Raw genomic sequence first — 20,514 nt, 5'->3', positions numbered from 1 at the left:
GCATGAAAAGAAGCTACTCTTTGTTGGGGCATTCTTTTTGTTTGCCTTATTAGGCTTCTATTCACCTTCCAATCTGAAACCCAACTGACCTTCACTGCTGCTGAACAATAACTTCCCCTGGTTACCCCCTGTGACATGTCAACCACAGCCACTAAAGCACTAAGCTGTGACAAAGAGCATGTGTCATTATGTGGGTTGATTTCTTCTTTGTTTTGGCTCTTTATATGCTCCTTTATTTTAATGCTTTTTAACTGGTCAGTGCAGATTATACAACTGAGAGCATTTCCATCTTCACACAAACCAAGTTACACATATATTTTCATTAGTACAGAAGGAAACCACAGAGGACTTGATCTTGTTTCCATTTTAGATGGGAATTTCCAAAGATTTCAGAGAATGCAGTAATGCATTTAATTATTCAGTAACTCGCCCAAACATTTGGTGAATATGCAAACAGGCATTACAAATAAAACTCATTCATTTGGCTTGCTAGAAGCACTCATACTGAAGGACACTTAAAGAAGAAAATATATTTTATGAAGTCTATCCTACTTTAGTTGCATAATCACTTCAATGAGATTCAAAAATATCTGATAAAAGAACAGCCTCCCAGTAGATTGCTTAATATTTATGTATTTGCATAGACAGCACTCATATTTTTAGATAACTCCTTTTACCAACAGAATTGCTAGTCCCAGTTCATGATGCAAGCAAAACCCCTAATCACACGCCTTTTGTCAACAGGAAGTAAATTTTTAACTTTGAGATGGTTACATAGCATTAATAAGAACACAACAGAAGAGTTCAATTCCTTCCAAATTACTGGTTTCTTTTGTTTGCAAAAGACAGCAAGACACAATGTAGGTGATACTCTGCAAGTACCACGGAGGCAAAACCACCATCCATTAACTAAGAATGATTGCTGACCTCGTATTTCGGGGTTTCAGTCCAGGAGTCCAACTGAAAAGAAAACGACAGTCCTCTGAAATTGAGGTGAAAGAGTTGCTCAGCTGAGTTATACACTAGAAAGGAAAAGAAAGTAAAACCAGAGTTACCAAAATAATCTAAGACTTCTCCAGTTCACATCTAACAGCACCTTTATCACCTCAACGAATCTCAGAATGCAGGAGGAACACAATTACACTGGACAGTAACAGTTTGCTTTTAATTTCATGCAGTAAAAATACAGCAATAAGAGAAACCATAGATTCATTGCAGTTGCTTCTGCAAGCCTGCAGGCACTAACCTATCCCTAACAATACAATTATACAACATGACACAATCAATTATACCTTAATATCTCTAAAGTAGTTTAAATAGCCACTACTGGTACAAAACACTTCTGTTCATTGTTATGTAAAACATTGTACAGTGTTAACCAGAAAGGCTTTGAGAGAGATGTGCACAAACACTGATAACTTCCTCTTTCACACATGGGGAGTTCAAAGGAGAGCTCACCCTGTGACCTGCATTTCCACCTCTCCTCCCAGGAGGAGCTCCCATGCCCCAGTCAGCTCCTGCATTCCCGGGTAACACTGACACAGCCCAAGGAGGAAATGCTTCAGACACACAGGTCCTAGGCCATTTACAATGATAATTAAAAATAGCATCACCAGAAACAGCAGCCAGCCAGTCAGCTCCCACAAAGAGCACCAATAAATTAGAGCACGCACAGACTTCCAGCTGTCACCACATCACGAGATGTCCTGATTCACTGCAATCAATTGCACAACATCAACTATGAAAACAATAAATGTCATCCCAGTACTTACTCTAACAAGACACACAGTTTTCCGAGACTGTGGAAAGATTAAAAAACAATCCCAGAAGACTGAGAGCTTGGGAACTGTTTTAGGATTGATTTTATAAACTCCAACCTGTGCCCAGTAGCCACTAGGGGAACAGAGTGTTCTAGTAACACACAGGATCTGACAGCTTGAAAACACCAGAGGCTTAAAACAATAAAGAAACCCTCTGAAAGAGAAGCTGCTTTCTTCCACTTTACCAAAGGAATACCAAAGGCTCAAAATTCCCTTTTTTCTTAAAATGTTATATTTAAAATGACATAGCATAGAGAGAAAACGCATATAAAGAAATATTTTATTCCATCCCTCCCACAATGTCTTTCAAATGTTCAACTTAAAAGACATATCACAGGGTATCTGGACAATGCCAGGCCACCCAGGATAGAAAAATAATAGTTGAGCAATAAGCATTAAACTTTCAAAAGTTATCATTTGCCTTTTCTACAGAATGTGCTGGCTAAGAGTCTTTTCCACGCTTGTCACTGAAAGGAAAACGTGTGGAGAGAGGGAAATGTTTTGATCGGCAGGAAAATTATACAAATCTCTCTCATGTGATAAACTATGATACATCTTTTCCAAAGCCCACAGCCAGCTGGAGAACTATTTTTCCCCTAGTCATGCCAAGTGTGATATCTGATTATACAAATTGCATCAGTTCCCATCCCCTGCAATGTTTGTTGATGCTTGGGTTTAAAGGGCAAGGAATTTTTTTATTTTTGGGAAGTTCTCTCACATCTCCCTCAAAACCACAGATCACAACCACATGACTGAACAAGGTAAGGATTTTTTTGTATTATTATTTTAATTTTTTTTTTTAAATCACACAGGTACTCTGCTAATTCCATTCAAAATTGCTGACAGAAGCAAAAAGACTGCTTCTTTGCTACTGCACTCTGGGTGGGGGATAGGGAGGAGGTTTGCCTTCCAGGAAGGCAGCAGAGTGTGACCAGCTGGGAAATATTTCTGTAGAGCTGACAGGACAAAACCACCAACAGGAGCAAGGCTGCAAAATGGACACAGCTTTACTAAAAGCAGAAGCAGATCCAAAAGTCAATTCTTACTGGTATCAAGCACAGGACTTTTCTGGCGCCTCAGGGGAAGGTGAAGTCAGAGTTAGAGAGCCAGAACACAGCAACCCCTCCATCCCTGCAAGGCCTTTGGTAGGTGGGAAGGACTTTTTTTCTACCTTATGACTTGAGCCCAAGCCCACAGCCCTGGTCCTTGCTGAATGGCACTTTGGCACAAAGCCACATCCATGAGCACTCAGGACAGGATGTGGTTTCAATAGAGCCACTGGCAAAAGCAAGCCCTTCCCAGCAGGAGGTCAGGTCAGAGAATCATGGAAATGTGGGATAAAAATCTTGGCTTTGATGAAGCTGTTGACCTCCAAAGTGGTTGTATTTCAATAAGCCCCATGACAAAGGTACTGCAATGTTTCAAACTACCATTAGCCAAAAAGTAATGAAGCTGATTGATTTTTCTGATGACTCTTCTTTTTTAAAACCACTGATCTGGCAAAACCAAAAATGCTCACTGAAGGTTGGTTTCAACACAAAACTGTTGCTAACCTTTTGAAATTTATTTTGAAACTAGCACTGTATCCTGTTGCAGGAAAGTTCTGCTGCAACCACCTTGGTTTTAAGTGAAAGACAACATTTTGAGTGAAATTCTAGTGGAGGTTAGTTAACAGAGATAAAAAACAAAGTAAGTTTGAAGTGCTTGCATTGGGGGTTTGGAGGAGCATTAGCACAGAGGAGTAAAGGGATTGCTATATTCCTCTCATTCATGAAACCTAGTATTTAGTGCTTTGGTCACATTAAGAGGAAGGTTTCTCCTCCCATCCCAGCTCCAATTTTTGTGGGACATGAAAACACCATCACCATCCTTCCCCCATGCTGAAAACCATTCTCCTTCTTCACCCTTTCTGTTTCAGAAAAGCCAAAGGAAAAAGAGAGTTATCAAAAACTTGGGTTGCATAATCCAGTTCAAACTGTTTGTGACAGGCAGCTTAATACAGAGCATTTACTTCTGCTAAGTAGGCTGTTAATGGAAGAAGTATTTTTCCAATGAGGAAACTTGAACAAGCAAAAGCACTAGTGAAATGGTAATAGAGGCCAGCATTTTAATAAATACATTTGCTTATCTACATGTCACTAGATGAAAAGATTTTATGAAAAACTATCACCAGATGAAGCAAGCATGCAAGTCTTCTTAATTGAGTATGACAGATGCACAAGATCTGCAAATTCAGCACAAGGACACGTGGTGCCAAACTATGTTTTTAAGTGCTTGCATACAATTTTATGCAGTAATAAAATATGCTATCACTATCACAGGCAAAGTTTATGGCTAGATATGTATTTTTACAGTTCATAATACCACAATTTTGGAAGTGCTCCACTTCCACATATTTGCAAATAAACCACAATCACAGAACAAATAAAAATTATAACCCACCCAGGACATGGAACCACTTTTACCCTTCTTTATTTCTACAGTTTCTTGTACATACCATTTCCATAACAGATCTAACCATAGATTTCAGAGCTTCCATCTAAGAGGAACTGTTAATGTCAGGACCAAAATTTAGAAAGCTTAATTTTGGTCCTTGGAGTATTACAGCTAGAAATGTTCCAAGCTTCATTTATCTCAATCTGATATTCATCTACTACTGCAGGCTTTTATGCAATAATACTGCTCTACCCACATGACCCTCCCCAGTTAATAAATCCTCTTCTGTAATGTGCAAGAGATTGTCTGCAGAGAGAGACAAAGGCTGGATATGCAATCACCATCCATCACAAAGAACATTCGCCTGTTTGGGATCAGCCTGACTACTGCAAATGGACTGGCTTCAGCTAAAAATAGAAAATGAGGCTCTGAAAATGGTATCTTGACTATATGGAGGTGAAGTTCTTCCTTGTTGTGCCAGTTTGTGGCTTCATTTCTTGAAAGTTCACAGGCAATTTAATTATGAAGTTCAAAAGCTTCTCCAGCACCTTATTTTCATGGCCTAGGAACTCCCTGAAATCCACTCCTCATTTTCATACATAAACCAGGAGCTTCCAGATGGTCTGGAAGCTGCAGAGAGGGGGAACAGCCAAGGGGCTGTGCAAGAGTCAGAGTGGGCTCAGCCAGGTGAAACAAACTTGTTCTGGTTCTGCTCCTGCTGCACATTGACTGAGTGCCCACCTCCCCAGTGGCCCAGCAGAGGAGGGGGCTCAGGAGGTGTAAGCCAGTCACACACAGCTCATGCTTGCTCCTGCCCAGCAGGGGAATAACACATTACAGAGCATGGGGACTGAGCAAACAGCCCTGGCTGCCCCTGCACAGAGAGCTGCTCAAGGGGCTGTGCTCATGGCACACACAATCCCTAAGGATGCTGGAGAGCTGACTGTGCACAGGGATGTGTAACAATAACAAAGATCACAGTTTTCTGGTACTGGCACTTCAAAACAGATCATCAATGACATCTGAATACAAACTCTGTGCCAGTGACTCTCTGCCTCACCATTTCCCTTTTACAAGAGAACCACAACTTAACTGACACTACATTTTAGATGATTTACCAGCTGTAAGGATATGACCATTCTGGAACACAGCTCCAGATCATATGACAACAGAACTGCCTACACATTGCTCAAGGCAGACACACTGGAAAGGATTCCTAGAAAGAAGCCTGTCAGGCTAGGTGTGCTTCTCAGAAAGTTTTTGGCTTACCTCCTGGATGTGTTGCTCCAAATGACTGATCAATTTGTTCTATGGTTGGAGCAATTGCCTGAGAGTTAAAATGGACACCACTGAAAAACAAAACAGAATTAATCTGCCTGAAGGAAGCCAAACAGATGCTACAAACATTTATAATGGCAATACCACATCTAAATTTTAAGAAGTCTCCAAGACTGAAGAATAAACCAGTAATTTAACTGAGTGCCATGTTCAAGAAAGGATGATTATGCACACTCCCTCATGACAGCTATTTTTGATTTTTAAAATGAATAATTGAAAAAATGAATTCAGGACTTTAAAAAAGTGAGTAAAACCAGCCACTCTAACCAAGAGGAAAGCATGGGAGGTCTTAAACCACTTACCAATATTTTAACTTCACCTTAGTCAAGTCATAAACTTCAATCACCTGAAACACAGGAAACAGAAACATTGCTACAGTTCAGATACTTGCAAATTACAGAGATAAATCCTTGTCAAAGGGCAAGACTAGCTAGTGCTGCTTGCTCTCCTTCTTACAGAACTCTGCCATGATAAACCACAGTGTCAGAGATCAAACTCAAAAACTGACTCAACAACTGCACATCTGAAATAAGGCCTGAACACCCCTGGGTTCAGGAGAGAACCCCCATGTCCCATGTACATCAGCACTGCCTGCAGGAAGAAATCCTGTCACTGACACATCAGGACCTTGATTTCTACAAAGTTTACTCAAACAAATTGAAAGGAAAGCAACACCAAGGATTAGCTAATTAGGGAATCCTCTGATGAATGTCAGTGGGCCATTCCCTGGGTTGCTCCCATGACCCTGAAGAATGCCTGTGAGGGCACAAAGGCCTCACACTGACTGCACTGCTGTAACCCTCCAGCTCTTCTAAAGTAAAAGATGAACACAGCAAGGCTTAGCAGTAATATCCCATTTCAATTATATTTAAGATATCTTGCAACCTCACCAAGCATTACAGAAGACAATCAGAAGAACAGTCCATGAGGAATCAGGGCAAGCAATATATCCAGTTCTGATATTCAGAAAATGCTTTAAACCTCACTGAATATTCCAAGGAGATTTCCTCTCTGCAGAAAATATAAGATATGGATCCTTTGCTCTGAATAATTACTGCAAACATGCATCTGAGACTGATGTCATATGATTTTTATGACTGCCACTGGATTTTGAGGCTATACTGGGCTTTAAGCAGATGATTTTTGGCAAGGAGCCACGGAAAAACACAAGCTTCTTCCACTCTACATATGTGTTCCTATGTCAGCAGGAAAAGAAAACACACACAGCTCATAACCACCATAAAGCAAAGGTAAAACTTGCTTTTTTGTTTTTTGTTTTGTATAATCCTCCAACAAATAACTGGCAGATTCTGACAGGACACACTCTTCAGCATGAGAATAAAGCAGAATTTCCCAGGGAGCTTATACCAAGTGTGGCTTTAAAGCCTAAAAATATCACCAGCTGAGAAGGAAGTCTTGGTTTTGGGAGATGCCCAGCAAATAACCCTAAATAAAACAACTTGCCATGTTTAAACCACTACCTCTATATATATTTAGAAAAAAAAATAAATCAACATTTAATGGCATTTCAAAATATAAGCAACAAGTAGGGCACAAAGCAAGTAACAAATTAACATTCTGGCAGAACCAACAAGACAACAAACATCCTTCTTCATAATAAAATACACTTGGAATTATGCTTCTTGGAAAAACCTAGTTATCTAGTATTTTAATTCAAGTGCAGTTGACATGTCCAGATATCCTTTACTGTTAAAGCCTATTAAAAAACAAAGGCTACTTTTATGAAAAGCTAGGACTGATTTTACTGGTTTTTTTAGTGCTCTTGCACATCTTTTCCCTCCACAAAATTTTTTCTGAAAATAGAGAGAACCAGCCCCACCCCAGATCTTGTTTTGCAGCTGTGTGCACTGGGCACCCTCCTGAAGTTCTACCAAAACTGCAGAGTGCAGGACAGAAGGATGAGTTGAAACACCAGGAGCAGTGCACAAAGAACTGCAGGGGCACAAATGTGGTTCCCCCCAAGGGAACACCCTGACAGCAGCCAACAGGCACCAGTTTGCTAAGAGACTCAAAAAGATCAACTCAAATCAACATTTTTTTTACCAACAGCAGAGGAATAAATGAGTAAAACTTAGGAAAATTTAATGGCAAAGGATCTCGTAAGTCATGAAAGTCATAATGAAGAATAGGCCAGAGCACTTGAAAAAAAATTCTTGAAATTAACTGCCAAAAAGACCAGTGTGATTCTATGTGCAGAGAACATTCACTGAGAAGACCAAGGACTGCTCAGTGAAGGGTTTACTACAAGTCAGAAGACAGTTGCTTTAAATGAGTAAAAGTTGATGTTTCCTCACACTCACTTTTTGATAATTACTACAAAGATGTAGAAAAATGTTCAGGTGTCTGTTACCAGCAATAACAGACCAATGCTATGAAAGCCAACTCTGTCTCCACCTCAGGGGAAGGACACAGGAGAGACCTTAATGCTAAAATTCCTCTCAGAACCTGGTCCTGGATCTACCAATTCACATCAGCAACATCTCCTGCAATGCTTTGGCTACTGAAGATGAGTCTTTCCCCCTTCTCCCTGAAAAAAGGGAAAAACTTCTCAGGAAAATTGCTGACTTTATTCCTGCACCAGCTTCCTTGGAATTGCCAAGATTTTCCATCTTAGTAGCCTATATTTCAATCTCTTTCACAGTCAAATTTATTAGCAAGTGTGTACTAAAAAAAAATACACAAAGAATAAAGGCCTCCTGATTTTTCCAGTTTTGCTGCTGCTGAGCAACACTGAAAACACAGTCACATCATCTTAAAAACAGGCATTACTTACTTTACACCTACTGTATCTTTTTACAAGTGCTGTTGCTCCCTTCTGAACTGATCCCATTGGATTTCTTCTAGAAAGCTTTCTGGACACTTTTACAAGTATGAGTTTTCATAGCCCTGTATGCATTTACACAGCTTGACTATTCATAGTTCAAACAAACAAACAGAAGTATCACTAGACCACTGAACCACAACAAAATAGAAGAGATTGTTTCAAAAATAAAAATAATACAGGAAAAACAAACCTAGAAACACATACCAGAAGAGTGTGGGGTTTCTATTTTTTTTTCTTTAAAACTACTTTTTAAATACAGACAAGCATGGAAAAAAAAGCAAGAAATGCAGAAAGGCAAGAAAAGCTCCTGCTTGGTTCTTAGCACACTGGGTGTGACAAAATCAGACCCTCAGAAACTGGAGATGAAGATACATGGTATACATTACTTACAGCACCTCAAAAACACTACAGGATTGCAACATTGCCCAGAAAAGCCAACCAGCAAGCCATGTACTTGAAATCACTAAGCCAACTTTTAATTCAGTCTCCTGCAGAATTACATCCAGTTAGAAAGATTCTGTGCAGCTGACAAAGAATTTTCAAGATATTTTCTTAAAAACTGTGAGCCCACATACACAGTCTGAATAAGTAAATTCAAAAACTTGTTAAAAAAGAGAATACCTTTATTTTAGAAAGATTTCATGAACAGAAACTACCATAAGGCAATTATAATTACAAACAGAAATTTGGGGGGGGGAAAGTGCTCAGTTGTCCCTCAGCTGAGCTCAATTTGAACCAAAAATTTTCTTCAAAATGCATATTTTTATAATATATTTTTATAATATAAATATATTATATTATAATATATTTATAGTATAAATAATATAATAATATAAAATTTTTATATTATAAACTTTTTAGAAAAATACAAGCACACCATGGTGTTACAGCCTATTCTTAGAGAAGTAAGTACTAATCTGGGTTGCTATTCAACAATTTGATATATATATATATATATATATAAAGAGCCTGAGTTTCAGCTGATAGCACATGTTTCTCTCCTACAGCAATTTTTAGGATAAAGCAATGGCTGAACTTTGGAGAGGGGTATTTTTCTGCTGATTTTATTTTAGATGTGAGCAAAGGGCAGAGGGCACCACCTCCCACTGTTCCAAACCCTGCAAGTATGGATGTGAGCACCATATTCCAGACTTACCTAAACTGTAAGCATTCCATTTTTCAGTATCACACTTAACTCCACACTTCTGCTTTCACGTGTGGAGCAGCACAGGAGTTAGAGCAGCTCACTCTCACCCAATTAGCCAAATCAACACCTAAACACTTCTGTCACAGAGAAATTTACACCCACCAGGTGAGAACCAGTGACAATTATTCAGCACAGCTGGTCTGGCTGAAAGAACCACTCTGAATATCTAAGGTGTTACACATAGATATTTTAAAGGCTTCAGTTGAGAGGTTTTCAAAATTTTCTACCCATGTAGTCATAGCTCTACAGTTGCCCACTTTGTATGGATAAACAAAACCCCTTCCATTACAGACACCTTGCAAGGATAAATGCCATGGGAAGGCAGTGACCAGCCTGCCTTTTGTTTTGCATCTTAACTACACCAAGCATCCTTGAGAGATGCACATCAACTCTTGCTCACCTAAAAGCACAAAAGCAGAACTGAAGACATCAATTGCAAGAATCAAAACCCATCCAGAACAAACTGAAGTCAGTGCAGGAGCCAGCTGCTCACCAGAGGCCTGGATGTGGTTTTCTGGGGGAATCACACACTCACAGCCACACAAGCACTCTGCAAAACTACCTTAAATGAAAACTGTGAATAGGAGGAAGTTGAACTTCATAAATAAAATGGCAGCCTAGATAAAGGAACAACCTGGGCAGGAAACAACATTGTCTGGTTTGCATTAATGATGATGTGATTTCAAACCCAAGGCTCAGCTTTAGTAAGGGCCTTGTGCATTTCTGTGCCACGCAAGACAAGATGGGTGAGGCCCCACTGCACCATCACATTTCTGTGGCACTTGTACATCCCAGAGCACAGCTAAGGTGCCTTACTTCCAGAAACAAAGATTTAAATCCCAAACTGAAGAAATGCAGTTCATAATCACAGGAGAGCACTCTACTTAAGACAAATTAAATGTCTACAGGAGCCACTTACGCTCTGTCAAGTGTCAATACATCCCAGGGTTTTGGTGTGCATTGTCTGCTTGCAGGAGGGGTGTTTCATTACCTTAAGTCTCTGATTGAAAGCATCAAACAGCAGTTTGATTCCATCCTGAGTCAGGTTAAGGATGAGGTCATGGCTAAGAGGTGACTGTAAAAGCAAAGAAAAAAGCTGTTAGGCTTCTAATTTCAAGACTTCTTTGTTAAGATATACATCACTGTAAAAGTATAAATTGGTTACTTTAGAAAAACAAAACTACCTCAGAAAACAATCACTTGTTCAATGAATAAGCATAACTAAAATACATTTGACCAGATCTCTCAAACCTTCCATTTCCTTATGAAAAGAAATAGAAGTCCCTGTATAATATCTGTGCCCTGCAAAAACTCCTAAGAGTGCTTTGTCCACTACTGTAAGTGGGGAAAAAAACCCAACAAAACTGAAAACAATGTAACTCCCAACCCCATTTAAAAAAATGAAAAACAAACAAAACCCCACCTTGAAAATTAACATTCCCAGTTTAGCATCAGAGATTTCATCATCCAGGGACAGCCTCTCTTTCATTCTTGGTGCACAACAATACCAAGGCTCACATCAGAGCCAGGGATGTGCTTGACAAAGAGATGGCTTTCCACTTCAAAAACCAAACTGTCACAGTCTTTTTTAGGCCTCAAAAGGAAGGCTTCAGACTCTCATGTTGTGAATTTAGGTTTCCTTAGTTACTGTGAATCATAACAACTAAAGGCTTAATTTGCAGTCTGCTGGAGTCAATAGGAGACATTCCTCTGGCTTTGCTGGTGTCTGTATAGGCTCTGCTGGGGAAGCTGCTCCTGCTCCACCAGGGCAGTGCACACAGACACAGCCACTTGGCCCCAGTTCAGCTTTTTGATCATGTACCATCTAAAGCACATTTGCTTCAAAATGCTCTATCCCCCACAGCTGTCTCAGAGGAGAGAAAAGGTTGAATGCCAGGCAGGCAGCAAGATTCATGCCCTAGAACCGCACCAGGCAGTTTGCTAGCTAAAAAACAGAATGGGGATGGACAACTGGGGCAAATAAAGGCTCCTAAAGTGGACAGCCACACCATACAGCCCTTTCATGAATAAACCATAAACTTTGCTCTACTCAGAGGAGCTCTGGGGTTTGTCAAAAGCCCAATTCTCATCTTCAATTTTCTCACATCACCACTGTCTTCTAGCCTTGATATTTTCTGAGCATTTTCATGTGCATGTCCCACCCCTTCCCAAACCATACAGCCAAGTAATCAGTTCCTAGACCTCACATCACTAAGTTAAAAAAAGCCATGGGGCTTTCCATCCCCTGTGATGCAGATTTCCTGTTCCCCTGGGTCACTGCAGCAGCTTTTCCTGAAGCTGGTCCAGTTTGAGTCCATCTTTCCTGAACACCAGTGAGCTGCTGTGCCAACTCTGTCCTAAATGAAACTTCCACAACACTTCACACACTGCCATCAACTGATGGCACCTCACTCCTGCTGACAAACCTTTATGGCTCTGTGCAGAACTGAAGCAGCATTGCAACAAAACTATAAGCATGAGATGAAAAGGCCTAATGTTGATCATGGCAGTCATTTTCTAATCCCTTATAAACCTAATTTAGAAAGGCTACAGATAGAGCAAAACAACCTTGTAATCTGGCATTCAAATACACCAGCTGAGTTGCTCTGCTATGGGATATGCTCTGCATTTCATTGGTTTCTAAATAGTTTCCATAAGGTTATTCCAAAATTAATGAGAGCATTACAAGTACTTTTGAGTGGATGGAAAAAAAAAACCCCAAACATCCGAGGAAAAGCTTGATAATTAGTACAGCAAATAGCTTCTGTTCTATGCTGGCATATTTTCTAATATATGGAAAGATTCAAGGGCACAAATTTAGTTCATGTGACTTTCAATACACAAAACAGAACCTCAAGCATGAAAGATGATGCCAAGAAGCAACAGGAAGAATCTTCCTGAAGGAAGCACCACAGATCTGCAGTTATATTGCTGATCTACACAAAGATGCAGGAAAATCTTATCACTGAACAATGCCATCAGCCACAATCCAGAGAAAGAAGCTCAGGAAAATAAAGGCAATTATTTTAGGCAATTAGGCAACCCCACTTAAACTTACCAAAAATGAGTTAAAATTCTTTTATTCACAGAAAAGGATTCATCAAGCTTTTTTGGCACAGTTTGGGCATCCCATTTATGTCAAGTTAAAGAGAGCACCATGGGCAGATCTAATTGCATTTAATTGCCATATAAATTTTTGAAAGGAAATACTCACTGCTGGAGTTCCAGGATCAGAAATTCAAATTTAGAGATGCAACAGCTTTAAATAACATTTGATCACAGTGCTCAAAGGTATTCTTTTACAAGGCAAAGAAGAAAAACATGAAGGCTATTCAGGTAGTTTTTCTGAGATAGAAGCTGTGCATGGCAAAGTTAATTTAAGGCTTTGAACCTTATAAGAACTGAGCTCTTTGTGCTCAGCTGTTAATGAAATGCATGACACTGTGCACAAGGGTGAGGACAGAGCCAGACAGTCAAATGCAGGCCCTGAGTGGTGTGTGAAAAAAACCAGCAGGCACTGAATTGCAATAATATACAGGGAAAAAAATAATCATCAGAACTATTCCAGAGAGATGGGAAGAAATATTTTGTTAGACTATGCAGGTGCTAAAACATCTTTACACTTATTACATTTTGGGAATAAACCCTAAACCACTAAACCTGCCCTCTGCAGCCAGAATAGAAGTTTAGCGCACACAGTCAAGAACATTTTAACTTTCCAAGAGGTGCAAAAAACCAAGGAGTGGTACACCTCTGCTTACTAGCACTGAACCACTAATCCTTCTGTGATTCTACAATCTGAGTGGAACAGGGATCCCATCATTTATCTAAACAACTCTAGAATAATTCAAATGCACTGTGGTAAGAAAAACTAAAACTCTCCAAAGAATACAAAACACAAGAAACATGCTCACTGCCAGACAGATGCTCCCATGCATTAATCACAAGGAGCCAGATTTGCAATTCAGTCATCAGAAAACCCATAAATCCACATGAAGTGAAAAAAAAATCATTTAGTAACATGAAATATGTATCCAGCACTTAACAGCAGAGTCAAGGTTGTTCTTAGCCACTCAGTACTCACTGCAAATGCACAAGGCCTGAGTCCTTATTTTGATACAAACTAACATTGTACAGACTCTGCCTTTTTCCTGATGCAAAGAGCTGTAATTTGCAACATATGAATATCTTCTTATTAATATGCATTGCACATAAAACATCTGGAGAGTCCCTTGAGACATCTGAGACTCCTTTGTCCTATCTCCCCTTACACTTCCATCACATTAACACATTTTACTTGATCTAGCAGAAGGGTTTTACTTCTTGATGGAAGTCAAACATACCAGGAACTTACTGCTGAGTTATGAAGAATGATTTAAACATTTATAGCTAGCTTAAATCACTGCACCCACTTTCTGCAGACAAATTTGCAGATGCAGAGAAAAGGTGCAAAAGGCTTTTCAAGGGGCTCATCACCACTGGACCAAACACAAGAGCAGAAAGTAATGAGTGATTCAGTTAAAATTGCAGCACCACTTCACAACGATAAAGTAAATAGACTAGAATTAAATTGTCCAGCTAATTACATAACATTTCATTTTTTAAAGGGAAAACAATGCCACTCCTCCATTGCATGTACAAAACGGACAGTCATTAAATCACTGTACTGCTGTGCTGAGGGTTATTCCATCTGACAAGAAACTTATAAAAGCTGCATCTCTCACAGGGTGGCAATAATTTGGTGTAGCTCAATTTCAAGCAGCCCCACAACTCTCCCAAAATGTACAAGAGCACAAAGGATGTCTTGATGGAGCATGAGGAGCCTTTCCTGGGCAGCCCATGCCTGCTCACCTGCTCGCTGTAGAGAACCTGGACGTTTTTGATAATGCGACAGTGTTTCTGAAGAATTGCTACAGCCTGAGCCAACGGCATTCCTGGAAATAAAAACAGGTTTTCTTCAGTGCAGACAGCAGTTAACAAAGGTTTTAACAGCAAGGTTACACATGAGGTAACCAAGCCACCATCAGCAAACACTGAGTTACAAAAGAAAGGTATGTGGTCAACAAACATGCTGACCTGACTCATGGTATCAGCACAGAGCTGGTGTTTGGAAACAGAAAAGTCATTGTTTATCCAGCAGTTGTTAGGCATATATGAAAAAAAGGCTCTCTAGACACAAAGTTAAACAGCAAAGTTCAAGCAGTAAAAGCAAGGAGCTTGCCACAGCCTGTGCACAAAGTTTTCTGCCTTGTGGGGTCATCAGTCCAATAACTGATAAAATAACCTATATCAAACTGCACTAGAGCTGGCTAGGGCACTCCTACACATCCAACAGCTCCTGAAACACCTTCCATTACACTTTATCAACCCTGGTGGAGCACTGGGCACTCACACCAGACACACACAAACACTAACTCAGAGCAATGATTCCCCTCAAACCTAAGAGGCCACATTAGCTGCTGATATGGCTCTACTTGTGTCAAGGAAGAAACTTTATCTTCTCACTTTACAGACAGGATATACATACTAAAAACTTGGTTCAATTGAGGCAATGCACTTACAGTCACTCAGCCCCTCATACAATTCCAAGGGCTCTTTTTCTTTCCTTAGTGTGTATCTTATCTTTACAATTATATATTTTTGAAAGCAGAATGGAACAGCTGATTCTGCAGAAAAAATAGCACCACATCATCTCATCATTTATCACACTAAAAACCTTTGTTGCCTTTCCAAATGAAATGTGATCACATTCCTGGGTTCAAAGCAGGCATTTATAAAGTGAGGTTATGGGCTCATAACTGTGAAGTTTAATTTTCCTACTAACTGCTGCAAGTCAATTTAGATTTCTTATCTGACATTTTATTTCCATTCCTTGCCCTGTCCTTTTCTATTTCTAATTTTTAAATGTTAAGAAAGTTGGCCTGATTAGGCATAATTTACCTCAGAATCTACATTTATTACATTCAAAACTTTTAGTTACTTGCTACACCAACCAAACTCAGACAATATGTTGTCCTTTTAAACATTATCTACAGTATTAAAGTGAGAAAACTCTCTTTTCATATATATCTATTTATAACATACACACCTAGCTCACCATGGGTACTGCTTTAAAGTAATAATGGCATAACAAAGAAAAAACCCCAAAAATATAATTTTCATTGTTGTGCCCATTTATTGCAGCTTTGCTGAAATGATGAAATCAAGTTTTGGTAAAACAGATGTACAGATTACAACTACAGTGATTCAATTTGCAAATACCACCTACAAACCTGTCTGCCAAACTGGTTTTCACCTTAGCCCATAATCTTGGGGACAATTTGGTTTGCAGCTAGGAATTATACATCAGTAGATGATATTAAATAAAAAAGAGTTATTAGTTTAATAACAATAATGAAATTAAAATGCAGAGCCACACAATAAAGCAGCACTGTTTCCTATTATCTAGGAAATAGCAGTTGCCTTGCAGTCTAGGCAGCAGAGTTTGAAGCTGACAGTTATTATGTATTAGAAAATATTTTCAAAATGGAATAGAAACATGAATAGCAGCAAGAAGCTAAGATCAAAGATGCTGCTGTGGAAGTTCCACATTTCTCAGCCTAGCATAAAGTATGAATCCAGAAACAAAACTAAGGTTGACTGAAGAATACAAATGCCATGTTCTAAGTCAGTATTCATAAAATACCTGAAGAGCTAAGAGCATGGGCTCAGTTAAAACATAAAGCAGTGGCACAGGCTGACAGGACCCAGGGGCCAATGGTGACAGCAGCCTGTGGGGATTCAGTCACAAAGCACCCGGCCCAAGAAGTGCAGAAACACCGAGTTCACGTAAACTGATGCAATCCTGGGCTGCTAAGTGTGCAAACAGATGGCTCATGTGACTCTCTTACTCACAGCTTTCTCAGGCTGCAAGCAAATGGACATAGACTGGCTTGGTTCAGTTTTCAGCCACTGAGAATCAGATTTGGCCATGCAGCTGCTTAGCAGAGCTACAGTGAGCAACCCAAATTCTCCAGGAACAGTTTACAGGACCCAAAATGTGTTGAACAGCCAGTATCCTCCCTCTGCCTCCATTTGCCTCTAGAAAGTCAAAGGAGGAATATAAAAATGGGTTATTTTTCTCCAGTCTTCTCATACACAACATCCCCTTTTTCCTCAACATTCGTCAGCCTTTGCAGTCAAGGAGGAAAACAAAGAATTCTTTTTCCCTTGCTCACCAGTCAGGGGAATGGGGAAGCAAACATGGTTTCCAGCACATCAGACACCCAACCAAACTGAGCCATGGCAGCAATGGCCACAAAGACCAGTGCTGGGGCTCCTCTGTCACAGACCTTCCCTCTTCTAAATGCTGGAGTGCTACAGGCAGTTCTCTCACATACACTGGTCAGGAACATCATGGCCTGAAGCATCAGCCTATGCTAAGAGTGTGGGGCTTGAAGGGATGGGGATAGAGAAGTGAATAAAGATTAGGAGAAAAATACAATAAAATCTAAGATTAATCATAATGCATTAAATAAAGATACATGAAACTCAGTGGGAAAAGAAAGTATAAATCCCGAGAGAACTGCAAGTAAGCCTTAGAAATTATACATCTGAAACACTAATAATACAGCTATAGGCTCTACAGAGTAAGTATTTAATTGTTCTCCTTTAAAAGAGCAGGAATGCAGCCCAAGAGGTGCAGTGGCACAGGTACCTAAACTCAATCTCAGTTAAATTTTTCATGCTCCAGTCACACAGTGAGTCAACACCGGAGCCAGAAACAGAATCCAAAAAGTCATGTACAAAATTTTCCTGGCATTTCCCCTCAGTCATCTCCATTGTGGGCACAGAGCTGGAAGCCAGAGTCAGCAGCAGTTCAGGAATACTGCCATTAGTTCTGCTAAGAGCAGAGCTAAACAAACAACGAGTGGAGCAGGGCTGGCAGTGAGAGCCCCAGTGACAGCAGCCCTGCCTCAGCTGCAGCAGCTCTGTCAGCAGGGACAACCCTCACACCCCACTGCTGCTGCTGCTGCTGCTGCAGGACAGTCAAGGATCCTCAGAGCCAGGCAGCCTCCTGCTCTGCACCAGCAGGTCAGGCTAATTATATATTAGACACATCACGTGGGGGCTATGTTTACTCCAAGAAATACAGCTGAGTTTCCTCCTCTCACATCTATGCATATGTGTGTTTGTGCATACACACAGAGACACTGGAAAACTTTAACCATGAGACTGCACTGACAGGCTTTCCTTGGGGTAAGGAAGAGCATTTTCTCTTTCCTTTTCTTGTTTTGATATGGAGAATGGAGGGGAGCTGGCACTCTGTATTTATGCTGACAGGGTAGGCAGCTGGAGGTTGCCCTTCCCCAGGTAACACAGGCACTAAAGGATGGCAGAAGGTGACACAAGCTGAGAGCACAGGACATTTAGGGTACAAGGAGTTCCCCAGATTTCCAAGGGTGGGACCTGAGGTGCTATAATTAGCCTCCAAAAGCCACTGAGCCCTGTCTGTACCATCAAGTTGTACTTGACTGAAGGCACGGCAGCACAAACAGCCCTTTGTGTTTGATGGGTTTCACATAAACAACCCCAAGGCACAGCACCACTCCTCAGGATCAGCCTAGTTCAGGGCAACTGTGTAACAGTGTCTTTAGGAACAGTCTGTGCCCTGCCTGCCACAGGTGACAGGAGCAGCAGCCCCAGTGAAACTCCGAGCAGGCACAGAGGGTGACACCAGGGCTCCTTTACACCCACCAAACCCTCACCACCATCAACTTCACACAGAGCTGCAGCAATGATGAAAAACGGAAATGAAAGAGGCCAACACTGATCTGTCACACAGCCACCCAGCAAAGGTGACATCTACAGCACTTTCTGAGAGTTTTAAGGACTACCAATATCTGCTTGAAAACACAGGTTGCCCCAGAGAATCCACATCATCCCATTTAAATGTCCTGCCTGAGCACCAAACAAATCTGCATCAGGTGAGGGAAAGTTCTTCTTCATCACAGTAACTACAGCAATAACTGGCAGGGAAGGACTACTCAGCAAGATGAAAAAATACAAGTGTTTGGGGGGAAAAATACTTGTTATCCAACCCTGAGAAAATATCTCCAAAGTTTACTTTCTCCGCTATTTCGCAACCCAACAGCGACACAAAGAAATTGTGAAACTCGACTCATGTTTATGAAGGGTTTGTACAGAAAAGCGCAGCACTTGGAGCAAGTATCACCTGACACATATTCAGGTGACAATCAGCACATTCATGCTTCCCCTTTTCGGAGTTATTTAAAAGAATGACTAGTCTGACACGGCAAGACAAAAGAAAGCAAACGAGCAGATGAAAGCACACAATCAGATAAACAAAGCACAAGTTGGCACGCCAAAGCTAAAGGTGAAACTATGAACAACAAGGAAATGCTTACAGCCCGTACTTTAGTATTTTTAGCCACAGCGAAAGGCGAGCTGTGCCTCTCGCTCCCTTTTTCTCCCCAACCCCCCGAGAGCGCTGGGAGAGCCCCCCGGGACCCGCAGAGCGCAGGCCGGGGGTAGAGCACACTTACCTAAGGTGAACTCCCATTGCTCGTTCCCCAGAGAGCGCTCGGGCACCACCTCCAGATCGAGCATTGGCTCCGGTAGCGCGGAGGCCGCGGGCTGGCACGGCGGTCACCGGGGCGCGGCGCCGGACCCCTGCGGAGGGACGCGGGAGGGAAGCGCCGGGGCAGCGGGCAGCCCGAGCCCGGCCCCGCCACCGCCCCCGCCCCCGGAGGGCACCGACCGGCCGCCCCCAGCCCCGGGGCGGCGCCGGCACCGCGCCGGGCTCCGGGGGAGGCGCGGCTCCGCCGCCGCCGCCGCCGGCCGCCCCTCCCCGCCCCGCGGCCCCGCCGCCCGCGCCCCCCGCCCCGCCCGGTGCCGGAGCGCGGGCGTTGCGACCCCGGCGCGGTCCCGGCGGGGCGGGGGAGCGGGCGCGGCGCCGCCGCTGGGCCCGGCCCGGCCTGAGGGGCCGGGGGGGCTCCGACCCCCCCCGCGCCGCGGGGCCGCGACTCACCTCACTTGCGGCTGCTGAAAAAGTGCTTTGCAGCTGTCGTCAGGCGCGCCCGCGCTGGGGCGGGGAGAGGGCGGGGCCGGGGTGAGCCCCGCCTTGCGAGCGGGGAAGGAGTCGGCTTGGAGAGCGGGAGATCCGGGTTCGAGTCCCGCCCTGGCACTGACGGCCGATGAGGCTCAGCTGTACAGCCCCAGACACACCCGGATAACCTCGGGATCCAAAACAAAGTAACCCACACAAACCACTGCCCACGGCCAGCCCGCTCTTCCAGTTGAAAGGTCAGAGTGCAGGAAAGAAGTGCTAGGGATAAATTAGTCAGGGGCACGAGCAAAGTTCGGAATGAGCTCGGGAGTGACTCAGTGAGGAAGAAGAGAGGAGTAACGAGGTCAGTGGCTTTGCTGTGCTGTCTGAGCAAACAAATAGTGCCACCCAAGAGTGCTGAGCCCAGGAACGGCCCCATTTCCCTTGGGATGGGGCTCAGCACAGGAACCTGCTCTGGTTACAAACAAAGCCCCCAGTGCCAGAAACATCCCCAGAACGAGGAGGAAACGGAACCCTCCCCATCTGCCAGGATGTGCCACCACCTGGGACAGCCCACATCAGAGCAGCCCTCCTTTCAATGGTGGAAACTGGATCCAAGATAAAAGGCACCAGGTCAAGCATTGCCTAAATAAGCAAAGAACTCAAAGAGAAAAATCAAGAATATGGACCCGTGCCATGCTCACACAAAGTGACAGCTCTTCTGGAGTAGGGCAGCACCAGAGATGGAAACTCAAGAGGGTGCAGAGGGCGTGGAAACAGCTGTAACTCCTGCTGCTGGCAGGCTGAGGCTCCAAGTGGG

The 20,514-nt window shown here is 42.3% G+C and overlaps 1 protein-coding gene across 2 annotated transcripts in view; it reads right to left on the bottom strand.

The window, feature by feature from the left end:
• Positions 1 to 19,744, bottom strand: part of PHAF1 (phagosome assembly factor 1) — a 36,582-nt gene extending 16,838 nt beyond the window's left edge. For both annotated transcript variants that reach the window (XR_008482722.1, XM_054269482.1), the window contains exons 1-7: positions 19,677 to 19,744; positions 19,192 to 19,318; positions 14,498 to 14,580; positions 10,638 to 10,721; positions 5,897 to 5,940; positions 5,526 to 5,605; positions 928 to 1,022 (exon numbers count right to left, since the gene is read on the bottom strand). Coding sequence is in view for 1 of the 2 variants with exons in the window: in XM_054269482.1 (XP_054125457.1) it covers positions 928 to 1,022; positions 5,526 to 5,605; positions 5,897 to 5,940; positions 10,638 to 10,721; positions 14,498 to 14,580; positions 19,192 to 19,255 (450 nt within the window). In the remaining variant the exon portion in view is untranslated. The remainder of the gene's footprint in view (positions 1 to 927; positions 1,023 to 5,525; positions 5,606 to 5,896; positions 5,941 to 10,637; positions 10,722 to 14,497; positions 14,581 to 19,191; positions 19,319 to 19,676) is intronic.
• Between the last annotated feature and the right edge of the window lie 770 nt (positions 19,745 to 20,514).

The sequence above is a fragment of the Melozone crissalis genome, unplaced genomic scaffold, assembly GCF_028551555.1.
Source record: "Melozone crissalis strain CALT ecotype California unplaced genomic scaffold, PUWL_Pcris_2 ptg000007l_1, whole genome shotgun sequence".
Classification (NCBI taxonomy): Eukaryota; Metazoa; Chordata; class Aves; order Passeriformes; family Passerellidae; genus Melozone; species Melozone crissalis.
Note: the sequence above shows the minus strand (reverse complement) of the source record. Positions and strands in the feature narration are given on the sequence as shown.